The 21,346-nt window shown below is 37.1% G+C and overlaps 1 protein-coding gene across 4 annotated transcripts in view; it reads left to right on the forward strand.

Annotated features, from left to right (window-relative positions):
- The window catches only part of MACROD2 (mono-ADP ribosylhydrolase 2), a 2,147,232-nt gene that overhangs the window by 483,114 nt on the left and 1,642,772 nt on the right, over window positions 1-21,346 (forward strand). For all 4 annotated transcript variants that reach the window (XM_043882748.1, XM_043882750.1, XM_043882749.1 and 1 more), the window contains exon 4: window positions 5,674-5,703. In XM_043882748.1, the coding sequence (XP_043738683.1) occupies window positions 5,674-5,703 (30 nt within the window). The remainder of the gene's footprint in view (window positions 1-5,673; window positions 5,704-21,346) is intronic.

Genomic DNA, 21,346 nt, shown 5'->3' on the forward strand with positions numbered 1-21,346 from the left:
TTTCAGCAGAGCCTGGGGTTAGCCTCAGAATCCTTCTCCAATCAGAGGTGCAGGTATATTCTCGTAATTAATGAATCTGGATTGTTTTAAAACCTGTTTGCCATCCCTGATTGATTCTAAATTTCCAAACGGAAGAAGAAAAGTAAGAGTTTTGACTATGATTTGCTTGATTCACCGGCTATTTAGTTACTGAAGTAGAGTTAAAATAGAGGTTATCTGGCTCTCAGTTCTTAGTTCAGTATCCTTTTTATTACCTTATGTAGACTGAAAAGGATTTTGACATCTTAGGAGGAATAGTGTTTTAAGCATATGATAAATTAAAGCTTTGTCTTGGGTTTTTAATAATGTCAGGGCCTATTTTGCATCTAGTAACCTCCAGTGATATGACTGCATATATAGTAATTGTATTTTTTATCATTTGATCCACAATTTGATTATAATTATATTCTTAAAGGGACACACACATGTAGAAGAGGGTCACTTAGAAATTTTTTAAAGGAAGACTACTGTAGTGTCGTGTAGCGTGCTGCAGTCCGTGGGATGGCAGAGTCGGGTACTACTGAGCGACTGAGCTGAACTGACTGTAGTGTAATATTCCATTTATATCTTGAAAAAACCAAAAAGAGTGATGCTAATGTCAATTACCATGGTTATTTTTCATGTAGGCTAATTATCCCATGAAAAGGATTCCTGCTTTGTATTTAATTACTTTTTGGTTTTGATAATTTTATAATGAATATTCACACTTGTGTATAATTTGATAGTTTTAATTAAAAAAATCAAAACCTAGTTTAAATGGAAGAAAGCTGTTTCTCATAAACTTCAAAAAATGATCATTTGCTTAGGGTATTATAAATAAATTATCCACATTTGTCACTTGAAATTAGATTTTGGTAACTCTCACTCATTTTATGTTCAGTGCTGTTTTTGCTTTCTAAGTAGTGAAACTGTTCATTTCACTGAGTTGTTATTGTGGGAGTAAAAACTGGAATAGACAGATTCATTAATTTGTAATGAAATTACATTTGAATTTGAATTTATGAATTACAAATTCATAAATTTGTAATTTATTTTAATTTCTCATTGGATTGATCTTTGAGACAATTACTGTAGCTTCATTTTTTCCTCTACCTCTTCTGGTAACAGGGGCATTTTATTTAGGAAAACATGAAAGAAGTTAGTGCTGGTTACCTAGAAAGCATGCTCAGCAAAATGGAGGTTGCCATTTCCTGCTCCAGGGGATCTACCGACAAAGGATCAAACCTGTGTCTCTTGCATCTCCTGCATTGGCAGGTGGATTCTTTACCACTGTACACCTAGGAAGTTCAGTAATATACTGTCCCAGGCACTTCTGGGATTTGAACCCAGGATCTTCTGTTCGATAGACAGGTGCTTTGACCAGCTAAGCCATGATACTGCCATGCTCAGAGAAGCCATTTTTAAATATTATTCTGGACGCAGTAGCATCATGCTTATCAACTTCAAGCTTTCTTAGTTCCTTTTTCCATTTGATGGAAACTCAAGGAATAACAAGAGGCATATCCAAAATTCCCTCCAACAAGGGACTTAGATAGGGACGTAAATATATAAACATATTTCATACATTCTTTTTAAAAACTTTTAAATTTATATTGAAGTATAGTTGGTTAATAATGTTATGGGAGAGGGCGAGGGCAGGATGATATGGGAGAATGGTATTGAAACATGTATATTATCATATGTGAAACGAATCGCCAGACCAGGTTAGATGCATGAGACAGGGTGCTCAGGGCTGGTTCACTGGGATGACCCAGAGGGATGAGATGGGGAGGGAGGTGGGAGGGGGGTTCAGGATGGGAAACACATGTACACCCATGGAGGATTCAAGTCAATGTATGGCAAATCAATACGATATTGTGAAGTAAATAATAAATAAAAAAAAATGTTATGATAGTTTCAGTTTTCTACATTATTAATCACTATTTCTAAATAAAGTATAGGAGTTTCCTTACTGACTTTGATTTTACAAAAAGAAAAAGGACCAAAGTTTTCTCTTTCTATACACTTCAGTAAACAAAACCTGCCTTCTCTGTCAATAAAGAAAAGGGATTAAATCTGCCAATTATCTGACTATTAGAAAACACATATTGAGAGCTTATTAAATGCAGACCAAACTGTTAAACTCACATCTTATCTTTAAGAACTTCCTATCTAATTGGGATATACGTCAATTTACTGGAAGTAATTAAGTAAAAATTCAGTTCAGTTCAGTTCAGTTGCTCAGTCGTGTCCGACTCTTTGTGACCCCATGAATCGCAGCTTGCCAGGCCTCCCTGTCCATCACCAACTCCCAGAGTTAAACTACTGTTAATTTCAGACACACAAAAGTCATTTTCACTTCTGTGAAATGGAAGAAATGCATTTAATACATCTGATCGATAAATGTTGAAAATCAGTTATATTACATATAGGGTGCTTTTTGTAAAGACAGAATAATAGAAATCATAATAAAGATTCACTTTTATTTGCCTACAGTTATGTCACTTTTGCCACTGTTGCCCCTGTGGCTCAGCGGCAAGGAACACACCTGTAATGCAGGAGATGTGGTTTTGATCCCTGGGTCGGGAAGATCCCCTGCAGGAGGGCATGGCAACCCACTCCAGTATTCTTGCCTGGAGAAATCCATGGACAGAGGAGCCTTGTGGACTATAGTCCAGAGGGTTACAAGAATTGGACATGACTGAAGTGACCGAGCACGCATGCATGTCACTTTTACTGAAGAAAATGCATTTTTTTTTTAATTTTTAGAGAACAGAAGTTCATAAAATAGACTTAAATTTGATGGATTCTTTAGATAAATCATTATTGGGATTATAGTTATTAGAATTGCTTTGAATTTGATTTGAACATATTTAAGCAGCTTAGATTAAGATTGTATTACATGAATGGTAATGCACATGAAATTATCTTAAAAATGATTGTGCACTTTGTAGATGCCACAATTTTATGAAATATTTCTATGTTGATGTTAAAAGTGTAACCAGAAATGCTCATCTAGACATGAGCACACATCTGAGATAAATGGACTTGATGGTCCTCCAAGCCTGGAATTCCAGTTCCTACACCTACTCCCACTCATCCACCCACATCTATTGGACAAGTGCCTGATTAAACAGATGGGACTTGATCTGTGCTCTCCAAACAGGCAAACTCTACCTTTATTAAGCAAAACATTGGGGAAAAATAGGTTATATTGTGTTATTGTGATTCTGGGCATGATAATTTGAGTGTAAAGCTACTCTTCATTACTATTATTTGTTGTTGGAAATAAGTTTTTCTTTATGAATGAATATGTATAAATTGGAGGACAACAGATGGAGTTTCAGGGATCTGGAAAACCTATAGACAAGGAAGGAGTTCTCAGTCAGATTTAAAAATAAAAAATCAGCAGAAGTGTGAAATGCCATGCAGTTTTAAAAATGCATGTAGCTAAGATTTTCAAGAAAGTGTTTGGGTTTGCCAATAGACATCATGAAATTTCCCCCATCCACTAAAGGTTATGGACCCAAGATAGAATTGGTAATGATTTGAGAGAATAGCACTGAAACATGTATATTATCATATGTGAAATAGATCACCAGTCCAGGTTGGATGCATGAGACAGGGTGCTCAGGGCTGGTGCACTGGGATGACCCTGAGCGGTCATCTGAGGGATGGGGAGGGAGGTGGGAGGGGGCTCAGCATGGGGAACACATGTACACCCATGACTGATTCATGTCAATGTATGGCAAAAACCACTACAATATCATATTTGAATGTTGAATTTTAAGCCAGTTTTTTCACTCTCCTCTTTCACATCAAGAGGCTCTCTAGTTCCTCTTCACTTTTTGCCATAATGTTAACATACTAGAAGCTGTAAGACAAAGCAAGGCCAAGAAAGCCCCAAACATCAAAGCTTCAAAATAAAAGCCAGAACACTGTTGGTTTAACAATAGCTTTTCAGGGAAAGAAAAAGAAAAATGGCCTTATATACACACAGCAGTTCTGAAATCCTGAGGTCAGATGTTTTTGAATTGAGGAGCATCAGAGACAAGTTTGAACTCAGGACTGTATGGCTTCAGAACCATTATTTTTACTATTATTCTCTGCTCTTCCAATTCAAAACATCAGTCCTCAACTACAAGATACTAGGAAATGCTCATGAAGAAAATAAAATTCTTATAGAAAATTGTGAAAATGGGAAAATATAAAACCAAAGGAAAATATGAAAAATGCCCCCAAATCAAAACAAAAACACCATTAACTTCAAACTTGCCAGCAACATTTAAAATAAATGCATAAAAAAAAAAGACTTGGTAACATCTTTCCTCATGCCTCTTCAGCAAGTTGCCACTTCAGCACAGTTTGATTTTGGAAAGATATTAAGTCCTGGATACCATCTAGGTAAATATTACACGTTTTCACTGTGATGTCAGGAGGGTTTGAGGACTCTGAGTTGACACAGGGGCAGATGACTGTGTAGTATCTGAAGTGAGTTTTGTTTGACTAATGGGGTTGCTACTCAGTACATATTTGTGATGAAAGCACCGAGGAAAGCCAAGCACAGCTATTATTGTTAATAGATGGCCCTGTGCTTGGAAGATCATATGAGATAAGGTTTGATGCTCTAATATTGACATATTGAGAAAACCTTCAAAGGTGTTTGTTCTCCATGCATTTTTATAATGTTTTCTTTATTGTTGCAATAATAAACCATCACATATGGATATAGGCATTTATTCTTAAAATGTTACATTTTTTTATTGATGAAATCATTAACACTCTAATATTTGCTTCTCTTACTATGACAGTGCATGGTCTGTGGATATCACACTAAAATTGAAGTTAAAGAGTCCTAGTATTCCTTCTTAAATGATTTCTATAATCTTTTGGTAGCTCAGATTTCTCCACAAAGAAAGTCACCTTGATGACTACATACTTTATGTTGCTCCAAAGAGTTCTGTTTTCTGACTTTTGTAGTGACTAGATTATCATAGGCATAAGGTGCCATGGAACTTTTTGAATATTTGACCTCTTAAAATCTAAATGGAAAAATTTGACTTCTATAATTGTGTGTGCTAGATTAATAGATAAATGGGTATGAAATGGCAAATCATTGTTTTACAAAAATATTTAAAATGTGTTTCTTTCCCACAAACAAAAAAATTACTGCAAAAAAGAATAAATCTGTTACTATTTAAGTTCATTCTTATAGCAGAGTAACTTGAGATAGGTTTATTTGATGGTGTTTAATTTAATTAAAATTATCATTATACTTTTCTGTTACATTGTCCTTTGAAATTATTGAAATTGCTTAAGTAACATTTTTATATCTCTACTTGATAAAATGGTGAAAACAGAAGGTTAATTTAGATACAGAATGGTAATAAAAGGATCATAATATGTATTTTATTTTATTAGAAATAAGAACATTGTAAAAATAGTCATTTGAAGAGAAAAAGGAGATAAAAATAATATTTACATTTTCATACATCATAAAACAAAGAATCTATCTTTATATGAAAGTACATATTGTGATATATGTGTGTGTGTATATGTATAGCATGATTATTACCAACTTTTTCTTGGAATACTCTGGCATAAACATATTTTAATATATTATTTAACATCATTTGTTTGTTTTCTTTTAAACAGCAAATGCCAGTCTTCTTGGAGGTGGAGGTGGTAAGTCCTAAATATCACTTAAAATATATTTTATTACTACACCAACCATAAGATGGTTGGTAAGTTCCCTGATACTTTAACAAAATTAATTTTGCTGTATTCATCAACCATGCAAATGATAATCTTCCAGAGAATAATTCATAACAGAAATATCTTGGGTTTACCTGAATGTTATTTTAACTGACTTCAAAATATGCAGAATACTGTTGTTCTTCTCATGAAGCTTTGTGTTTCTACCTTTGGCTTAAGTTATAGCAGCAGTAAGCTACTGAGATAAATACACATTTGGTAGATAATAGAATCACTTTAAAAGAATTACTTTATTGACGTATAGTTGATTTAAAATGTGTTAATTTCTTCTGTATCGCAGAGTGACTCACTTATACATGTGTATATATATATATGTGTATGCGCTAAGTCGCTTCAGGCATATACAACTCCACGTTACCCCAAGGACTGCAGCCTGCCAGGCTGCTCTGTCCATGGGATTCTCCAGGCAAGAATTCTGAAGTGGACTGCTGTGCCCTCCGTGTGTGTGTGTGGGTGTGTGTGTGTGTGTGGGTGTGTGTGTATAAATACATATATATATATATATATTCTTTTCCATTATGTTTATCACAGGATATTGATTGTAGTTCCCTGGACTAAACAGTGGGATCTTGTTTATTCATTCTATGTATAATAGTCTGTGGGCTTCCCTGTGGCTCAGTGATAAAGAATCCACCTGCAATGAAGGAGATGCAGCAGATGTGGTTCAATCTCTGGGTCGAAAAGACCCCCTAGAGAAAGATACGGCAGCCCGCTCCAGTATTCTTGCCTGGGAAATCCCATGGACAGAGGAGCCTGGCCAGCCACAGTTCATGGGGTCGCAAAGAATCAGACACAACTGAATGACCAAACAACAGCAACAGAACATTTGCAAATGCTCATCCTAAACCCCCAGGCCACCCTCCCACTTGCATTCTATGTCGTCAACCACAAGTCTGTTCTCTATTTCTGCGAGTCTGTTTCTGTTCTGTAGGTAAGTTCAGTTGTGTCATATTTTAGGTTCCACATGTAAATGATGCCATATGGCGTTTGTCTTTCTATTTCTGACTTTCCTCACTTAGTATGCTAATCTCTAGGTCTGTCCATGTTGCTGCCAATGGCAGTATTTCATTCCTTTTTATGGCTGAGTAATATTCCACTGTGTATATATACCACAACTTATTTATCCATTCTTCTTTCGATAAACATTAAGGTTGTTTCCATTTCTTGGCCATTGTAAATAGTGCTTCTGTGAAGGTAGGAGTACATGGATGTTTTTGATTATAATTTTGTCCAGACATATGCCCTTGAGTGGAATGGCACCTCTATTTTTAGTTACTTTGAGGAACTTCCATGCTGTTTTTCATAGTGGCTGCAAGATAGAGTCACTTTTTTTAAGAGTCACTTGTAGTGTGAATTCTAAAACAATGCATCTGGAAACTTGTGGTTTTTCTTTTTTCATCATAATGACTAAAAAAATCTTTGTAGCCTGAGGGCTTCACATATCAGCAACTTACTGTGAAAAATAAAGAAAGAAATTAGTATTGACATTTTGCTTTTTCTTTTTTCCTTTTTAGAGGAGAAAGAGAAAGAGATCAAAGTGAGATGAGGAAGAGAGAGATTCCTGTACTAGGAATTCTTTTCTGATACTAAAATCTTGGCATAAAAATAAAATATTATTTTTATTTCTAGGTTGAAAGATGAAAGCATTCCTAGCCCCAGTCTATATTACATAGTGAGGGAGGAAAAACATATACAATAGAATGGGGTCTTTTTCATTTAGGACCCAGGTGGACATGAGTAGGTTTATTTTCTCCCCTTCCTCCTGCTCCTTCTTTTCATGTACAGGGTTGGAGTAGACATGATTATACGGAGCTTTAGGTTTTCAACAAACAATCTGGAACTTGTTTACTTGATCTTGAACTTTTAAGAAATATAATCCTTTATTAATGATAACCAGGAGATTTCAGTGTAAATTTCATTAGAAAATTAAAATTTTCACCATTGTTCTCATATTTGAATCAATAGATTTTTAAAAACAGAATGTTGGAAGTGGAAATGATAGAAAATAGTTTAAACTAGAAAGTGCTCTTCATATTATCATGTCAATGCGCATTCTGTAGCAAAATATTTTTCTTCTTCCTCAACTTTCTTTAGAAAATACATGCAAGGTTTCTCATTGTTCTACTTCTTTTTTGGTATTCTTTGGGAACTAAAAGGGAAATTTTCCTTCAGAATTTACTGGTTTCCTGGTAAACTTTTATCTCTAGGTTTCTTATATGAAAGAAGCATTAAAATAATTCATTCGTAGTGCTGATTTTCTTCCATGACATGTTAGTATTTTAACAAATTGGACTACTACCATTAAATAGGATAAAAATGTTAAAGTTGAGTCTAGATATATAAATCCAGACTATTATAGTTCTTGGCTAAAGAAAACTGAATTAACTAATTATATAAGTTGAAATCATTTTAGCTGCCCATAACAGAAAACCCCACAATAACAGTGACTTAAAAGAGATAGAAATATATTTCTGTCTCTTCTAAAAGTAGTCTAGATGTAGGCTAGACCAGTGGTGTGATAATCCCATCGAGCACTCAAGCTCTGACTTTTATGGTCTTCTTCCTACTGCATGGAACTTAGGGTCCATGAAGGCTACTGGACTTTAGCCATCAAAAATACGGGGTCAGTAGGAGTAAGGCAACAATAAAGAAAGATGGCTCCTCAAAATCATGCCAGTTTTCTTAGCGCAGCTTTACTAAAGTCCCACATTATCCTTGAATTGATCAAATGTTCATTCGTGGATAAGACAGTTTTATTCCAGGAAGCAATATGCTCATCCAAAAAAGAGCCGTGTTCTCTTTTCTGTGGAGGAAGGAGAGGGTGGAGGTTTTGGCAGGCAGTGACTAGTCTCTGCCATTGTGAGAAGGCAGACAACTAGTTCAGGTACCCTTGTCGAACTGCTGGGTTTCAGTCTACGTGTGCACGACTGGCCTGTATAGAGTTAACTCTAGTGAGTTAGCCTGTATTTCCCTGTGGTTCCTTCAGCCTTTGTGGGAAGAAGTATTGCAAATATTGTCAAATATTGTAGATTTTCAGCAATGGCGAGACATTCAGGAATAGGAAAACTCGGTTTTTCTTTACCTGAAGAATATACTTGAGTCCTCTAGATGGTTGATTTTGCTAAATGCATTTATTTGCCATAATTTCTCATTTCTAAGTTCTAAAATTAGCAGCTCAGTATCATTATAAAGATAAATTATACGTATTTAAGATGGCTGTAATTTCTTTCATTAAAGTAGGTCATTGACAGGTTTAAATTCATTTATGCACTTCTGGAGATGTCAAGATTGCTCTAAAATGCATGTTTGATTTTTGGAAGGCTGCATTTAAAAATTAAATTTAAGGAATATTTTTAGCCTTCTTTGAACTTATTTTTGGCCTTTTGATTCTATGAGGATCTTATTAATCCTGTCAGTGATATTTGCACAGCAACAGCTAATAATCATCCGATAAGGAACACTTGAACTGATATAATCCTCTTGGATTTAATCAATGATTCCTTTTGTTGACTTGAATTAATATCCCTTCAAAAATCTCTAAAGGAAATAGTTCTTTGATTGACTAAACAATTTGATCAAGAGCATTTGGCACCATATAAAAAACAATAAGGGTACCTTAAGTACCATTTTCTCAGGTTCTCAGGAGAGCTTCCCTCCAATTCTGTGTAAGTTGTACTTGAAATTTAGGCAAACTTAGTCTATACAACATTGTATTACCTATAATCTTAGCATTTTGCTGTTCTTTTTTGAGTGCTTATTAGCAAGACTTCTCCTAAAAGGAGATTGTAAGTATGGTCACAATCATCCTCTCAGTTTTGGTTTTAAAGTGAGAGAATCATTTCATGTAGGTGTGCATTGTCATCTTTTGCCAGAGGTCACTATCTTAGAAACTTCATGTAACTTAGTGTCATTGCAGTGAACATAAGTGATAGGCTTTCAACTACCTAGGCATATCAGCTAAAATACTTGATAAAATGGATCATCTTTGTATATATTTCCTAGATATATTAAGGGCATATAAATATAATAATATTTAAGTAAGAAGTGGCTGGTCTATAGTGACTGGACTCTATCTTTCAGGAAGCCTTTATATTGCCTATGTAATGCTATAGTGTCAAAAAATCTTAGAAGTCCTATTAATTTTTCACAAGGTCGCCATCATTGCTCACGGTAATAACCTGCACAGCTGTATAGCACATTGATACATAAAACAAGTGAATTTGATTTTCTTATTTAGTGCTTTTGCTAGTCAGGGTAGTCTATATTAAATTGTCCTAGTGGCTTAAGACGGTAAGGCTCATTTCTTGCTCCCATCATAGTCTGAGCAGCTTGGTGGCTATCCTACTCAGGCTCTGCCACAAGTGGTAACACAGAGTCTCAGGTTGTTTTCCTATCTTGCACCTACTCTGCGTGATATGTGACTCCAATCACAAAACAGGAAGAAAGAGCTGGTGGATCTTGTGGATTGTATTTACAGAGCAGTACGTGAATGGCTTGTGTCAATTCTGCTCGTTTCATGGGTCAGAATTCAGACAGGTGACCCCTAACCTGACTTCAAGGAAGCCTGAGAAGAATGAAATGGTGTGGTAAATACCTAGCGCTGTCTCAGACACAGTGCACAGGTGAGATCAGTTTTGGTATTATTTTAATGCTTGAGAGAAATTCGACTTAGGGAAATTTGGTGACTTCTTCAAGGTCACACAGCTTATAAGTGCAAAGGTCCAACAAAAAGACAGGGTTCTTGATTCCCACTCAAGACTCATACCATTACTGATCTGTGATTTTTAATATATCTTTGATCTTTAGATTTGCCTTTTCTGTGCACAAGTAGGTCAGTATTTACATCTGGAAAAATTAAGGAGAGGAAAGGAAAACATGCAGCTGAGATACGGATGATGCTTTCCCTGGTTTATTTTAACAAGGCTTAAGCTCAGTTGATAATTTGAAAGTACATACAGTAGCACTGTCTTACAGTACCTGTGGACTGTCATCCAGATTCATATACCTTTTTTATGTATTTGGTGTTTAGTCTGAGAGCACATTGTGTTTTAAATACCCATTCACTCATCTGTAATAAGCATGTTTTACATGCACAGAGTCCTATGATGTTGTACTTCTGGAATATATAATAAAAAAGACCTTTGGAGCCAGTCTTAAATTATGTCAAGAAGCAGAATTATAAAGAAAAAAGCAGAATTAAAGGGATACGTCCTTGATTTCCTTCCAGAACGTTATGTAACAGACTAGAACAAAAATTACAGTCTCTTAGTTTAGATAATGTCTTTCCTTTTCATTGTCACAGTAATTAACATAGGACTGGAATCTGCTGATAGAACCCAAACAAGACCTGGTTTATGGGATTTGCTTCCTTTTTAGGCTGTCAAAAGCTCCTGAGTACTGAAGCCTGAGGCATAATGTTAGACATTTAAAATGACATTTTCTGACAGAGTAGCAATTTAAGGTTGACTTTTTATATGCATAAATTTGTAGGACTGCTTTTTTAATTATACACACACATATATACATATATATAGATATAGCATATATTTGTATCAATACTGTGATTCTAGACCTTATGCTTGAGGTGCTTCTGTGACAGGTTAATTTTAAAAACTCTAGGCATAAGCAACTACCGCTAAATAAACTCTCAGCCCCAGATGGAATGCGTGGGAAAGCTGCTTTTCTAGAATGAGAACACAGCATATATAATGCTATTCTCTACCTCTAAAGGCTTCTTGCTCTTCTTGTACCCCTCGATAGAGGGGCCTCGATAGACGTGAGCTTGCATAAGCTCCTGGAGTTGGTGCTGGACAGGGATGCCTGGCGTGCTGCGGTCCACGGGGTCGCAAAGAGTCAGACACGACTGAGTGACTGGATTGACTGAGAGTTTAGCGGGGTGAGGTGCCGCATGCGTCTCAAAAGCAGCAAAATCATAAAACTGTTTGGTCATACAGTAGGTGCCATCGGTGTATCTCCACTCGACCAACAACGCACATGTTCATTCATTCATTCAACAAATGCTCATTTAGTAACAACTGATTGGGATCCCCAAGTGGTTCAGTCAGTGAAGAGTCTTCCTGCAAGGTGGGAGACCCAGGTTCAATCCCTGGGTTGGGAACTTCCCCTGCAGAAGGAAACAGCTACCCACTCCAGTATTCTTGCCTGAAGAATTCCATGGACAGAGGAACCTAGTGGGCTACATTCCATGAGGTCACAAAGAATTGGACACGCTTGAGTGACTAACACTTTCCCTTTCAACTACGAAATACTAATTTAGTAACTACTGTGTGTCAGTATTTGATTATTTATTATTTTTTTAAATTGGAGGATGTTTGCTTTACAATATTATATTGATTTCTGCCATACATCAACACGAATCAGCCATAGGTATACATATGTCCCCTCCCTCTTGAATTTCCCTCCCACCTCCCAGCCTATCCTACCCCTCTAGGTTGTCACAGAGCACCAACTTGAGTTCCCTGCATCATACAGCAAATTTCCACTGGAAATCTAATTTTCCCATATGGTAATAGTATTGATTATTGATTTGGTAATAAACATAACCCTTTACCTGTGACCAGTCATGGTCCCTGTTTGACTGAGTTGTCTGAGCAGTTATCATTCACCATGTTCTTTTAGGTGTTCCAGGAATTTTCCTTGCATGGATCTTTTGAATTAAAATGATACATTAATATCAATATAATGGGCTTCAAGTATCATATTTCTTCTTTAAAAAAGCAGAACAGATATCCTGAAAAATACATTTTTCACAAAAACCCTGAGTTTCAGCCAAGCATTCCTAGCATGAAAAAGCAACCACTGAAAGGGCTTTTCAAGTGTGTCTAAGTGGGAGTGCTTTCATAAATACCTTCTCAACATTCACAGGCAGAGTGGAACACCTCTTACTCACCCTCCACCTACAGAATGGAATCCCTGTGGAGATTGTGTGTTTCACTCTTGTTATGTCTTGAGATCTGGCTGGGCCTTAGGCATGCTGGGGGTAGATCTCGGAGAGTGGTCTGCAGTGAGGGACCAAGTCCAGTTAAAGCAGGTATAGTGTCGGAGGTGGCCCCTCATGAGAGTCAGTCCAGCTTGTTGGGCAGTGAGTTAGCCTGCTAGCTTCTGTTCAGCAGATGGAGGGATCCCAGCACTGTGAAAGAAACTCAGCAGATCTTGCCGTGTTGGTCAGGTGGGGACCCAGTCTAAGGAGTAGAGCTTGAGAAAGGGATGCAATGCTGAAATATGGAAGATAAGGCTTAAGATCTGACTGCATCAGGGGGATTGATCGTGGTCACTGCAGGTGGGTGAGCCTGCTAGGGCCCATCAGGAGGTTCAGAAGGAGGGGCCGGGGGATGGAGGGACCAGGAGCCAGGCCAGGTCTGACAACATGCAGTTACACGCTGAGTCAGCCTACCATTGCCCCTCCCTTCTTCTCTTCCTTCTTTCTTTCCTCCTTCCCTCTTCCTTTTTTCCTTCTTTCCTTTTTCTCTTTCTCAGTCAACAGCATGTACTGATCACCTGTTGTGTACTAGTCTTGACACTGAGGTAGGAATGATTCTTATAGCCAAGTGCAGTCTGAAGTATTAATATAAGTATTTATTTACACATTAATATTATAAGAACCAGAAAGGTTCTTATTACAAGAAAAATGAAGCAGAAAAGATGAAGCCAGCATGTCAGTGTGATTAGAGAAGGCTTCCCACAAGAGGTGATATCACTGGAGCAGTCTTGGAGGATGTGTTATCATTTTCTAAGAGAGGAAAGAAATGACCCACTCAGTTGTATTTTTCACTGTTTGATGTAGGTATATCATATAGATATCTTACTGTGCTTCAGTGGTTCTCCTCACTGTTCTACAGTCAAGTTATTCAGACAGTGGTTAAACAGTTTCCTCTGACTATTCAGGCATGCCACTTAAAATGGAGTGAACAGTGTTAGAAATAAAGAAAAGAGCTCTGGTACTAGTGCTGTTGGCAGTAAAGATCCATCACAGCAAGGTGGGTAAAGTCTGGTGGTCACACCAGCACAAGCTCCTCCTTGCCTTGCCTTCTACTCTAACTACCTCATCTGTATCTCAGTCTAAGAATGAACTTAGATTAAATGCCCCTTCATTCTGGCCAAGCTGATTGAACCTGGAAGCGTACAGTTCCCTACTAGAGCATCAGTTCTGTTCAGTCACTCAGTCATGTCCCACTCTTTGTGACCCCATGGACTGCAGCATCTCTATCCATCACCAACACCTAGAGCTTGCTCAGATTTATGTCCATCGAGTTGGTGATGCCATCCAACCATCTCATCCTCTGTCATCCCCTTCTCCTGCCTTCAATTTTTCCCAGCATCAGAGTCTTCTCCAGTGAGTCAGTTCTTTGCATCAGGTGGCCAAAGTATTGGAGTTTTACCTTCAGCATCAGTCCTTCCAATGAATATTCAGGACTGATTTCCTGTAGAATGGACTGGTTGGATCTCCTTGCAGTCCAAGGGACTCTCAAGAGTCTTCTCCAACACCGTAGTTCAAAAGCATCAATTCTTCGGTGCTCAGCTTTCTTTATAGTCCAACTCTCACATCTATACATGACTACTGGAAAAACCAAAGCTTTGACCCTTTGGACCTTTGTTGTCAAAGTAATGTCTCTGATTTTGAATATGCTGTCTAAGTTGGTCATAGATTTTCTTCCAAGCAGCAGGCTTCTTTAATTTCATGCCTGCAGTCATCATCTGCAGTGATTTCTGAGCCCTGAAAATTAAAGTCTGTCACTGTTTCCATTGAGAAGGCAATGGCACCCCACTCCAGTACTCTTGCCTGGAAAATCCCATGAACAGAGGAGCCTGGTAGGCTGCAGTCCATGGGGTCACTAAGAGTCAGACATGACTGAGCGACTTCACTTTCACTTTTCACTTTCATGCATTGGAGAAGGAAATGGCAACCCACTCCAGTGTTCTTGCCTGGAGGATCCCAGGGACAGGGGAGCCTGGTGGGCTGCCGTCTATGGGGTCGCACAGAGTCGGACACGACTGAAGCGACTTAGCAGCAGCAGCAGCAGCACCGTTTTCACTGTTTCTCCATCTATTGGCATGAAGTGACAGGACTGGATGCCATGATCTTATTTTTCTGAATGAGTTTTAAGTCAACTTTTTCACTCTCGTCTTCCACTCTCATCAAAAGGCTCTTAAATTCTTCTTCACTTTCTGCCATAAGGGTGGTGTCATCTGCATATCTGAGGTTATTGATACTTCTCCTGGCAATCTTGATTCCAGCTTGTGCTTCCTCCAGCCTGGCATTTTGCATGATGTACTCTGCATATAAGTTAAATAAGCAGGGTGACAATATGAAACCTTGATTAACACCTTTCCCAATTTGGAGTCAGTCTGTTGTTCCATGTCCAGTTTTAACTGTTGCTTCTTGACCCACATATAGATTTCTCAGAAGGCAGGTCAGGTGGTCTGGTATTCCCATCCCTTTAAGAATTTTTCACAGTTTGTTGTGATCCACACAGTCAAAGGCTTTGGCAGAAGTAGATGTTTTTCTGGAACTCTCTTGTTTTTCTTTGATCCAACTGACGTAGGAATTTGATTCTGGTTCCTCTGCCTTTTCTAAATCCAGCTTGAACATCTGGAAGTTCACAGTTCATGTACTGTTGAAGCCTGGCTTGGAGTATTTTGCGCATTACTTTGCTAGCATGTGAGATGAATGCAATCGTGCAGTATTTTGAGCATTCTTTGGCATTGCCTTTCTTAGGGATTGGAATGAAAACAGACCTTTTCTGGCCCTGTGGCCACTGCTGAGTTTTCCAAATTTGCTGGCATATTGAGTGCAGCACTTTCACAGCATCATCTTTTAGAACTTGAAATAGCACAACTGGAATTCCATCACCTCCACTAGTTTTGCTCGTAGGGATGCTTCCTAAGGCCCACTTCACTTCGCATTCCAGGATGTCTGTCTCTAGGTGAGTGATCACACCATCATGGTTGTCTGGGTCGTGAAGATCTGTTTTGTATAGTTCTTCTGTGTATTCTTGCCATCTCATCTTAAAATCTTCTGCTTCTGTAAGGTCCATACCATTTCTGTCCTTTATTGAGCCCATCTTTGCATGAAATGTTCCCTTGGTATCTTTTAATTTTCTTGAAGAGATCTCTAGTCTTTCCTATTCTATTGTTTTCCTCTATTTCTTTGATCTCTGAGTAAGGCTTTCTCATCTCTCCTTGCTATCCTTTGGAACTCTGCATTCCAATGGGTATATCTTTCCTTTTCTCCTTTGCCTTTAGCTTCTCTTCTTTTCTCAGATATTTGTAAGGCATAAACTTCTTTCTCAGATATTAGGGCATCATCTTCTTTTAAAAAAAGAGAGATTTTTTTAAAACTAATTTTTACAAGTTCTATCACAGGTAGTGGGTATTTCATTTACTATCTTCCATTCTGGATTTTTAACATGCTTAAACATTTCAGTTTTGATTAGTTTGCTCTAGAAATATAATGTCTTTATCATTAGATGTTCTCTAAATGACAAGATAAAACTTAAAAAAATACTTATAGCAGATAACATGATGAGTATATGCATATTTATGTAATAATTATTTTAAGCATTGTATTACCTTTTATTTCTAAAAAGTTTCCATAGCTAAGATAGTATCATTTACTTTAAACACTACAATTATTTTTTTAAATTCTGCAAAATAAGGAGAATAATATATATTTCTATAGATGTGGAAGTGAAGCATATAATATTTGTATTACATGAAAAGAAGGAAAGACTGTTTTTTCGTTCATGTTTGTCATTCTGCAGGTATTCAAACAGTTATATCTTTCAATCAGAAATATTATTGTCATTATTGATTTTTCTTGTTCAAACCTTTTGACAAAACTTTAAAGTGCTAATGTGCCTGTTAATAAGATTTAACATTCATTGAGAAATAGAATCAACGTGCCTTAGGAAAAGTTTTTACATAGATTTGCTTAGCTCTTGAGCTCTTTAATTCATGCTTGAAAAGTGATGGACAATGAAAATCATGGGCAATAATCTCTTAACATGTTACTTGATTTATGATTTTCACTGAAAACAATGAAACAATTTTGTAATATACTTATAATTTAAAATCTTAAGACATAAAGACAGTAGGTTACTTTGAACGAGCAGTGTAGGCATTGGAGCTACAACTTTTATTTTATGTTTCATTACAGTAACTAATTACCTTTTAGATTCATAATTTTGTGCACTATTAGATATAATTGGTTCCTTTCTCTGACATATGCTTCATTTCATTATCTTGTGGATATTCCATAAAGCCTTTGTGTAATCAGTGTATTCAATCTGAACACACTGAAGAAAAGTAAAACCATTTACTCTTAAGTTTTCATGGTTCAAGTTCAATTTCCAGTTAAATTACTTAACTTAAATTACACTGAAGTTAAAATGATAAATCTTATCTTTGTTTAATATTTCTTCACACAACTCAATAAAAGATTGTATGTGTTCATTGCAATAGCTGTTTTGCCTGTTAATAATATAAACTGTTGAGACAGAAAATGTTGAATAAAATAGTAATATCATTACAAAACAGATAACATGAGAAGGAATTTTTTACATGTGTTACTGAGAAAGAGAAACCCAACCAAACTGAGGGGAAGACTTTAGATTTTAAAGATATGGTAGACTGAGGAAATCAGAAAATCTCCTTGCAACAAACTCATATAAGTTTGGGATAAAAAAATTAATTGAAGTATGTCAGACACCTTGCAAGAAAGAAATTGCATCTTTGGTTGCCATAAATAAGAGAGTACTGGAAAAGCAGAGTGAACCGAAGCCATGATATGAACTGTGCATGCCTTGTGGCAGGGCAGATGGTGATGGGCATTGGACACTAGGGGCCATGAGGCTAGTTCTCACTGGGGAGTAGAAATAGGATTGCATAAAGTAGGAGGCTAGAGCTTAGGTCCTGAAACCAACTAAAGCCAAGTTCCTCAAATTGTTATAATCTCAACAGAAGGGTGAATTTGAAAACAAAAAAAATTTCTATACTGTCTCAAGGTGACTGCAAGGATGACTTAAAAAGTTTCTATCTTTGTCTTGAAGCTTCATTGTGTTTGGTACTGAAATCTACACTACCTATGTATGTGACAATCCCAAACACAAGAACCCCAACTTTATAGTGAATAAACCTGATAAACACTACCTCAGCCTGGTAATGAAATTCACAACTAACAGCGATAAATCATATTGATAAGGTGTACCTTTGATATGCTATATTGAAAATGCTGCATTACCTCTTATTTTCTCTAAGAATCGATAACTTCAACCTAATCATGAGTAAAATATCAGACAAATGCCAATAGAGGGGCATTCAACAAAATATTGGATCAATATACCTTGAACCTATCATATTTTGATATCATTGAAAAAAAGGAAAATCTGAGAAACTCTCACAATTAGGAGGAGCTTAAGGAGACATGACAAATAACTCTGATGTACTCTTCTGGATGATATCCTGGAACAGAAGAAGATATTAGGTGAAACTAAGGAACTGTGAATAAACCATGGGCCTTAGTTAATAATTCTATGTCAGTGTTGGTTCATTAATTGTTAAAATGTACCACACGTGCTTAAGATGTTAAGAGTAAGGGGAAGCGGATGTGAAGTACATGGAAACTTTCTGTACTATCTTCTCAATTTCTCCATAAATCTAAAATTTTTCCTGAAAGATAATCTATTACTTTTTTTTTTTTTTTTTAAAAAGGAGTCTAAAATCCACCTCAAATATGCAAGAGTCACAGTAGATATTAGGATTGGACTTCAAAGCACTTAAGGTAGCTAAATAGCACCCTAAAAGATAATTGAAAATACTAATAAATGTGTTTAACACAACTAAATGTATAAAAATGAGAATCCAAACTCTAAGAAAGTGATAAAATATGATCAAGAAAAGGCAGATGTCAAAAGAAACAAATCCTAATCTTAGGATTGAGAAATATGGACTTTGAAGTTAAAAACTCTAATAATAGATTTTATAACATCATATTAGACATAGCTGAAGAGAGGATTAGTGACTTGGAGGATAACATTGTAGGAATTACCCAGAATGTCCCACAGGGATAGAAATAGATGGTAAATATGAGAGAGAAGGACAGAAACAAGACAGACAGAGGGCAAACATTTGATGTATAAACAATGGGGATTCCAGAAAGAAGGATTGCAGAAAAGGCAATATTTGTAGAGAAGATAGCTGAAAAGTCTTCACAGGTTGCCAAAGAAATGAATTATCTCAAAAATAGACATTACTGATTTCTACTGAAGAAAAATTAAACCAAGAAGTGGACACATTAGAGTGAAGCTATAGAACACAAAATAGGTAAAGATTTTTTCTTTTTTTAAATGTATTTTTAATTTGAGGATAATTGCTTTTCCGTGTTGTGTTGGTTTCTGCCATATAAGACGTGAATCAGCCATACTGTACACTTGTCCTCTCCCTCTTAAACCGCGCCCCCCCCTACCCCCATCCCACCCACCCAGGTCATCACAGAGTGCGGGGCTGAGCCCCCGTGTTACACAGCGGCTCCCTGCCAGCTACCGTGTTACATACGGCCGTATACACGTGTCCGCGCCACTCTCTCTGCTTCTCCCCTCTACCCGCATCCCACCCACCCAGGTCATCACAGAGTGCGGGGCTGAGCCCCCGTGTTACACAGCGGCTCCCTGCCAGCTACCGTGTTACATACGGCCGTATACACGTGTCCGCGCCACTCTCTCTGCTTCTCCCCCCCTACCCGCATCCCACCCACCCAGGTCATCACAAGAGTGCGGGGCTGAGCCCCCGTGTTACACAGCGGCTCCCTGCCAGCTACCGTGTTACATACGGCCGTATACACGTGTCCGCGCCACTCTCTCTGCTTCTCCCCCCTACCCGCATCCCACCCACCCAGGTCATCACAGAGTGCGGGGCTGAGCCCCCGTGTTACACAGCGGCTCCCTGCCAGCTACCGTGTTACATACGGCCGTATACACGTGTCCGCGCCACTCTCTCTGCTTCTCCCCCCTACCCGCATCCCACCCACCCAGGTCATCACAGAGTGTGGGGCTGAGCCCCCGTGTTACACAGCGGCTCCCTGCCAGCTACCGTGTTACATACGGCCGTATACACGTGTCCGCGCCACTCTCTCTGCTTCTCCCAGCTTCTCTACCCCGCTGGGCCCACACGTCTGTTCTGTGTCCGTGTCTCGATTCCTGCCTTGCAAATAGGTCCATCAGTACCATTTTTCTAGATTGTATATGCATGTGTTAATATACAGTATTTATTTTTCTCTTTTTGACTTACTTCACTCTGTGTAACAGGCCCCAGGTTCATTTATGTCAGTTCAACTGACTCAAATTCATCCCTTTTTATGGCAGAGTAATATTCCGTTGTGTATATGTACCACAACTTCTTTATATGTTCATCTAGACAGGTAAAGATTTAAAGACATCAGAAAGAATTTTCTATAAAGAAGCAATTTTTAGATTGACAGATAAATTATAAATAGAAATAGATACTAAAAGACAATGAAGTAATAACTGAGGGGAATTAGTGTTAACCTGGAGTTCTTTACCCATTAGAACTTCCATTCAATAGTGAGTAAAATTAAGGACATTTTTAGATAAGCATTGAAAAAATTAATCATAGATCCTTGCTGAAAAAGCTGCCAAAATGTAAACTGGAGAAAAAAGGAATTTGAACCCACTTCCCACCCCCCACCAAAAGACTGATGTATCAATTCTGTTATTATTTTTTAAAGTTTTTTAGATAGAAAATTTTAAATGTGAATATCTAGATTAAAGCAGTATTATGAATTTAATTTTATCATCATGAAACTTCATCAGTTTTCAACTAATAACCAATCTTGTTTCACCTACACCTCCATCTACTCAAGCATGTAGATTATTTTGAAGCAAATCTGAGAATCATATCATTTTACCTGAAGATATTTTGATATGTACCTCTCAAAGACAGGAAGTGTATTTTTCTTTTCATTTTTAAACCTAAAAAGCTTTCTTCTATCAAATGTCCAGTCAGTGTTCACATTATTGCTATCAATTTATGATTTTATTTTTGCAGTATATTTGCTTGAATTGTGATACACATAATATTTATATGCTGCTTGGTTGGTATGTCTTTTTCAATGTATAAATTCCTCCTTACTATCTAATCTAAATATGTATCTCTAAAGATAGTATATCTATGTGTACATGCTCTCAAATAGGTACACATTTAGGTTCATTTGTTTCCACTTTGGTTTTGATTTGGGGGATAGCATTTTACAATATAGTTTAATAAATTGTGAATATTATTTTATATTACTTCTGCATTTTTATTTCATAGTTAACTTTTGGGAAAATATGAAGTTTAAGTAATTCTGTCAAGAAATATTTGGATAGGTAAATCTTGCTCAAAGACAGGGAAAAATAATTACAAAATAATCTTTTGAAAAAATGAAATCTCTCTTTTCAGAAATGGAAATTCCTTCATAAGAATTCTGGACTTTTATGAATGCTCTCACTGTGCTTAGCTGGCTAGATGGGACCTAAAT

Source organism: Cervus elaphus, chromosome 23, assembly GCF_910594005.1.
Source record: "Cervus elaphus chromosome 23, mCerEla1.1, whole genome shotgun sequence".
Taxonomy (NCBI): domain Eukaryota; kingdom Metazoa; phylum Chordata; class Mammalia; order Artiodactyla; family Cervidae; genus Cervus; species Cervus elaphus.